Source organism: Lepidochelys kempii, chromosome 1 (genome assembly GCF_965140265.1).
Source record: "Lepidochelys kempii isolate rLepKem1 chromosome 1, rLepKem1.hap2, whole genome shotgun sequence".
NCBI lineage: Eukaryota > Metazoa > Chordata > Testudines > Cheloniidae > Lepidochelys > Lepidochelys kempii.
Window position 1 is genome coordinate 192,527,229 of NC_133256.1, and position 7,278 is coordinate 192,534,506.

The following is a 7,278-nucleotide window of genomic DNA, read 5'->3' on the forward strand; positions in this document are numbered from 1 at the left end:
CGGTGCATTTAAGTGGGATAAGGGACTTTCACAGTGGGGTAAGGCAAAATCTCACTCCTCTTCTCTGTGGTCTCTTGGGTTTGGGAAGACCCATGGTGGTGGTGTAAAACTATATGGGAAGGAAACACTGTTAATGCCTGGTGTGGGGGATTTTTACAGTGGAAGAAGGGTGGCCCTGAAACCTGTCTTCCTTAGGCTGTTCAGAAATTCACTAGTTGGCATACTGGGAAGTAGTGATGTCTCAACACCTATTTTAAAACTAATCAGAATGCTAATCTTGTAACATTTCTAATTATTTGCTTGGTTAATTACTAATCCTCTGCTTGACTTTTAAAGATGCAAAAGGAGTGATGTTAGAATGATGGTGAGTCGAATGTTACCTGCCGCTGTAGATTTTGATCAGTTAATTAACATTTACTCTGGGATTTTGAAATTAAAAATCACCTGTACCGAGGAAGCTGCTAATATATGATACAGCATAGGATACAGATTGCATGGAAGGTGCAATCTTTAAGTTATATTGCATTGTACTGGAATGTTAGAGGTGACCTGAAGACAGATGTGTTTGTATCCTTTTTTTATGATATAAAGAAGGACTGTGAAAGGTGTGTAGGATTGTTTAAATATTGGATTATTTCTGCTATTTTTTATTTTGGAAAAAGCAGAAATGTCAAGTATTATCATCTTTGTTCAGTTGTAGGTTTCCTTTGTAACAATCAGAGATGCAAACTGGAACCTCTCTTATCTCTTACCAAAAGGGCTAGAGGTATTGAATCATGAACAAAAAAGAGCTCCCCTGACCCCCCACCAGTTGGTAGGTGTGTGAATTAAATAGGTGTTACCTGATGAACTGAAAGGGAAAGTGTTTTTTGTTACCACTTTGTGATGTCATAAGCTTCCTAACACTCCTATCATCTATGGAGTCTTCCAGTAAAAAGAGGGTAACCAAGAACAGCATTTATAATGTAAAAAACAAGCAGAGTTCTTACTTTTTTCCCCTGGTTGTGAAGGAAACCATGTGTGTAGACCTTTCGGTCTCCTTTATGGACTATAATGCACCAAAAAGAAGACACAGACAGACAGAGACACACACACAGATTTTCCTCTCTTTTGCTGATTATATTTGAAGGGACATTGTCAAGTAGTGTGGGCCCAACTTTTAGGCTTTGAAGATTTTTCTTTTTAAAAAACAGAATATTTTTTCAAGAATATACAAAGAGAAATGAAAAACTACTTTGGGTTTCCAGCAAAACAGGAGAATGCTTAAAATGAAAACAATCACTTTTTAATAGTATATTAGATCCAGAAAGGTTACTATGGACTATCCAAACAGCATGATGTCCAAGAAGTTAAATAAAAAATTATTAAAGTCATTTTAAAATCTCTAGCAATTGTAATAATTGTAATAATCAAACTAAATTTGTCAAACTAAAAAAATATATTCATGTCTGCCTTTTGACCAATTATAATTTTTAAAAAAATATTTCACATTAATATTTAATGGTGCATTTAGTTTTCTGTTCACTGATGTATATATTTGAAAAACTAGCTTTGAAATAGTTACAGTATTTAACTTTAAATACTAAGCTAGTCTGGTGGCTGTATATTTTATCTGCTTTGACTGGTATTGCTACAGTTCTCCCAATACATTAGTTGCACACGGATATCTTAATGACTACACACTGGTGAATCTAGCAACTTTACCCAGTGTGGTCATGGTAGCAGTTTGAGAATAGCTGTGTTACAATATGAACTTGCTTGTAGAATGACAAAATTGCTTTAATACAGGTAATAGCTTTTTTTTTTTTTTTTGTTTAGTTTTATGAGGTGCACATTTTAGCAAAGAAATTTTGAGCTAAGGCAGCCACCAAACACTTTAAGAAAGAAATACACACCCCTACTAGAGGAGGAGCTCCACAATTAAATACTACCCTGAGTATGTATGCTCACCCATTGTTGTAGAAACTTGTAATAGCAAACCAGACATTCCATAGTGTCTCTGCACTGTTTGACTTCGTCCAGTAGAGAATTTCCTTGGCTTTGTGGGTTTGTCACCCTTTTCAGTTATTGTTTTAATGGTCTGTGTTCTAATCTTGCATGTTGACTACATATTTTTCTCCTTGTATTTCTCCTTCCCGCTAGTATGTCATATTTCCTGTTCTCACATGCCATCCACATAAGTGCTAGAAGACACTAACTCTACTTTCACTGCCCCTGGATACTGAGAATGCCAGTTCAAGGAAACTGCCAGACCCTGAGAACTCTAAATTTTTAGAGGCTCGGGGGTGTTCCAACCAATTTTATCTTGTGCCACTTGTGGAGAGCACAAATGGAACTAGAGGCAGCCAGTAGATTATTGGCTGATGCTAATTTATTGATAATTTAATATTCCAGTTTGTAAGTAAGTACAGTGTACTGCCGAATTTATGTAACTCATGGTTAAGCTGTTGTGATTCATCTGAGTACACATAAGGACTGCTTTCTAAACCAGAAGGAATGTATGTGCTCATATGATACAATGAATAACTTTACCAGCATCCAGAGTGATAAAATATGTTAGTCATTTGGTATAACTGAAATAAAGACTGGGGGGGAAGGCTCTTTCAGAGGAAGTGTCTATAGCTTCTACTTTGGAAATCAAAACTCTTTTTCCCTCAGCAATGATTAACACAAGCAGATCATTGTACTGTGTCATCTACATTTTTTTAAATGTCAATAAAGTCAGACAGCAAAATGGGGCAGTGCAACAACCTTTCACTTCTGAAGGTGAATTCTGCTTTGACAATTTTAAATGAATTATTCAATGTTTTCCTGGGCCTTGTTTTATCAAAATTCTTCACATCATATCTGTATTTGTAGATACTGTGTGAAGACTTTTAAAAACACATAGGTCAGTTAGGCACCTGCTATTTGTACCTTTAAAAATCGCCTCCTAGAGTAAAGGGTTTTAACATCAAAACTGAGATATGGTGCCAAAGCTGTGCAGAGAAATTATACAACAGTTGTTTTTACTGTACCTGGCTCAAGCCAATACTAGCCGCTCTTGCTTTTATGAGAGAATTTGTCTACATTTAAAAAAAATTGTAATGTTTGAATGTAGTTATGCAGCACAAAGTGTAGGTGGATGTGGGTGATGTTAATCAAAACATTCTTGAATAATAGTTTTGTTTTGTAATTTTCCAGGGTAACTAACTGGTGAGAGTGATAGAATCTGCTACAGAGATGGTGAAAAGAAATACATTTGTTTATACACTGTGGCCTTTGATGGTGCGCTAGTCAAAGAGAAGAAAATCAGGAACTTAGCTGTTTTGCACGTTTGGAAAAAAAAATGCTAAAATGATTTACATGTAATTTTATAGTCACAGCTGCAGTAGTTCCATTCAAGAGAGAGAGGTTTTTTCCTGGAGAGTGTGTGTGTGGTGGTGAGTGAGAGCATAAAAAAGCACTGTTTATCGACCACACAATTTCGTTATAGTGTCACTAGTAGTGGTACCCTTTTCAAAAAACATCAGTCATCGCTTGGAAACTGGGCTAGGTCCGTGACCAAATGATACTAGCACTGTGCTACTGGAACAGGCCTTTGTGATAACTTAAACAAATTGGTATTGTATAAAACATGCCACACTGTTCTCTCCTGACTCACCCTCTCTCCCCTCAAATATTAAAAAAAAATCCACTGTCACTACTATGAAGTTAAATATGATATAAGTTGTAATTACATTTAGATTGGTGGGGTTTTGTGTTTGCATGGGCAAAATATATTAATGCCTAAATGGTATGAAAAGGAAGTGGATGTTGTACAAATGTTCCTCTTTCCACTTTCAATGTATGTATTATCGAAAACAGAGGCACTTACCACATTGAAAAAAACTGCATAAACAAAACCTTGATTCTCATGCTTTTTTTAATGGTTACCCATGGCCCGTCCCATCCCTCCTCTTCCCCCCCCCCCCCCCCATACTAAATAGGCTCCTTGTATATATGGTAGTTGTGTGGTGTGCTTTGATTACTGATATTTTAGTCTGGGCTTTTTGCCTCTTTGTAGTCTTGATTAAAAATTACTTACCCCTCAGCCAAATTCAGTCTGTCATACTGAAACCAGTCTCAGGCTCTTTCAAACAGGGAATAAGTAAATGCAGGTGCTGAGTGTATTGAAGTTTTACATATAAAAATTTATTAAAATCTAATTAGAATAATTTCTCCATGCTTGTGTAGTCTGTGAGGCCTTGCCTGCGCTTTTAACAGCTGTACTTTGAGGGTTCACCCACTGTAACTAGTAAGAAAGCAGTGTTCTCCTTTAGACAGCCAGGGCCATGATGCAGGTTGATATAGGAACCTCGGAATTAACTTCGGGGAGGGGGAGGGGTCTGAGCCTACAGCCTACACTCACATGATTAGGCCCCATGTGAGGACTGCAGGGTTGAGCGCCTCAGCTAACCCAAGCTGCCCTCTTACAGAAGACAATGGGATATTCAGATGTGTAAATGTTGAGGACCCTAAGTTTGTATCTGCTTTGTAAAAAGAAAAGGAGTACTTGTGGCTCCTTAGAGACTAACCCATTTATTTGAGCATAAGCTTTCGTGAGCTACAGCTCACTTCATTGGATGAAGTGAGCTGTAGCTCACATAAGCTTTCGTGAGCTACAGCTCACTTCATAGGATGAAGTGAGCTGTAGCTCACGAAAGCTTATGCTCAAATAAATGGGTTAGTCTCTAAGATGCCACAAGTACTCCTTTATTTTTGCGAATACAGACTAACACAGCTGTTACTCTGAAACCTGTCTGCTTTGTAAGGACCTAATTAGTATTGCTTTAATTTTTTAAAGATGTATGGTTTTGGAATGTGGTATCTCAACAAGGGTATTCCTAGAGAGTTGAAATCCATATAGATTAATGGGGGAGACTTAACCAAAGGACTGATCAAAATAGCCCAAGTAAGGTGTGGGAGATAGTATGAATCAGTAATAAGAGGCAATCCAGAACTTCCCTACATTTATGCATGGGGCTCCTCATCTACACACCTCTAGTTACTGATACCCTCTAGTAGTTTATAGCAGCTCCACGAAGTAGCAGGCTTTGAAATTCTGTTTTGCCTTACTCTTAATATAGCTTTATAATCAATTGTCAGCAAACTGGAATTTAGCAGCCACTGTTGTGAAGTCAAATTCCTTTAATAAAATATTACCCAAAAAATTCAGTACCCAGTACTTGTCTGTTAATCATACTGCTGTATGCAAAGGCTCTGCTTTGGGTTTCTCTTGGGCACCAGTTAAAAGTGGGTTAGTTAAAGTCACTTAATACTGCCTTCCCGCCAGTAAAAACCAAAGTTGTTTAAATTACTGATTTGTGTGTGTGTGTGTATATATATAAACCAGATTTTCATGATTTGGCATTTTGGATTTCTGCAGTCTTTACCCAAGTGTTATTAACATAACTTTGTAAATAGTGTGCTATTATACTTAAAATAAAACTATGTTAAACTGTTTCTGTGAGTCTTTATTCCTGCCACAATTAACTACTGGTGTAACTGCTCTTTAAAGACATAATTTCAGGGAATGTTGGCCTGCTTTTTCCATAACAGCGGCTATGTAAATTGTGAAAAACACTGTTGAATCAAGTAAGTAATTCCAGTATACCCTAACAAAACCTATTTTATATTGAAATCATAACAGGAAAAGTTAGTAGCACTTTTGATACCACAGTCTCGTGCCCTTTAAAGTCTTAAGCCATGCCTGGGTAAGCAATTTAATTATCTTGTAGCTACAACGACTTCTGCTGCAGAATCGCAGTGTAAGCTGTCCTGCCCTCTGCACTGACAAAGCTTTCACAACCTGAAAGTACCTGGTGCTGAGTGCTCATAACTATCATTAAAGTCATACTATGCTACATACAATATTGAGAGGTGAGTGAAATCATTTGGACATTATTGGGCCGCTCCCCGATCATCCTGATTAGAGCCAAAGGTACACATTTCTCAAAACAACCTGTGACTGGAGTTGCAGGGGGGCACACTGAGGTTATACAATTAGGGAAACTGCAAAGAATGTGGCAGACAATTCCCAAAGCTGCTGCAACCCAGCCTTTAGGTTCCCTCCCAGACAGTCAAGTCAAATATGAAAGTTCTAGCAGTCCCAAAGTATCAGACACATTACCACCCAGGCTAATGAATATTCCAGATCTTACCCAAATACATGCTACAGCCAATTCTTACTAACTAAACTAAAATTTATTAGAAAAAAGAGTATTGGTTAAAAGATTATGCGTACAGACATGAGTACAGTTCTGAATCAGTGTCATAATAGAGACTGAGCTTTGGAGTTGCAAAGAGTTCTTTGAACTGAACCTATTGACTAATTCTATGTTCTATACCAGGGTGATCCAAATTAAATTTGAGTCCTAAGACTGATATCTCCAACTTCCCCCGAATAAAGTTCAAGCAGATGTGAGATGAAAGGATCAGGTCCCAAGAGTCCTTTATACAGTTCAGCACAGAGTCCTTGGATGAACGATAGGCCTTGGAAATAACCTGTTTCTCAAACATTAACTATATGGCTTAATATAAGGTAATTTATCTGTTTAACTTTAAAGAGACATATAGACATTGAAGTTATTACACACAAGTTTCATCTAAATGTTAATATTTCCTTTTGATCTCTGAATTGACAGGAACTGTTTGGTTATACTGTTAACCTCTAACAAGCTATAGGTAAACAAACTACTACAATCACTGTCTTCTTTCAGTTCTTTAACAATACCTGTTTACATTTCAAAGTTCATACTTTTCAAACATAGAGACATGTTAGAAAAGTATGTAAATGGTAATCAGGGCCATTCTAAAGGTTGAATCTGGGTCATTTTGCCTGCAAGCTGCTTAACCCCTTTTTTTAAAAAACAGGTACTCTTTAAATTTTCATTAACTGATAGAAAAGCTTTATTTCATCTCTTCATAAGGACAGTTATTCAAGCATTAATAATGGCAATAGACATTGCTATAGCACTTTTCTTGCAAAGATTTCACTATCTTCGTAAAATAGATCTGGAAATCTCTTCACTCACCAGAGAAACAGCCCAGTGGTATGGAAAATAGCAGTAATTTAAGAGCATCCTGCAATTAACAGGCCAGTTCATCATGGAAGACTGGCTAATACCTGTATGCAGTGAAAATTTTAGGTCGGTAAATTATAACTGAAATTTATCCAGGACAGAAAGCTCTTAGCTGAATCTTCTGAGGCTTTAACATGATGGCAGTCAGCTCTGAGGACTTTAGTTTCATTTAATT

The 7,278-nt window shown here is 37.0% G+C and overlaps 1 protein-coding gene across 5 annotated transcripts in view; it reads left to right on the forward strand.

The window, feature by feature from the left end:
* CD47 (CD47 molecule) overlaps positions 1-5,484 on the forward strand; it is a 42,709-nt gene extending 37,225 nt beyond the window's left edge. For 3 of the 5 annotated variants that reach the window (XM_073306433.1, XM_073306439.1, XM_073306448.1), the window contains one exon: positions 3,184-5,484. In XM_073306433.1, coding sequence (XP_073162534.1) covers positions 3,184-3,188 — 5 coding nt within the window. In that variant the 3' untranslated portion in view covers positions 3,189-5,484. Of the gene's footprint in view, positions 1-336; positions 365-3,183 lie in introns of all 5 variants that reach the window. The other 2 variants (XM_073306423.1, XM_073306458.1) reach the window with 1 other exon arrangement.
* Positions 5,485-7,278: the final 1,794 nt, after the last annotated feature.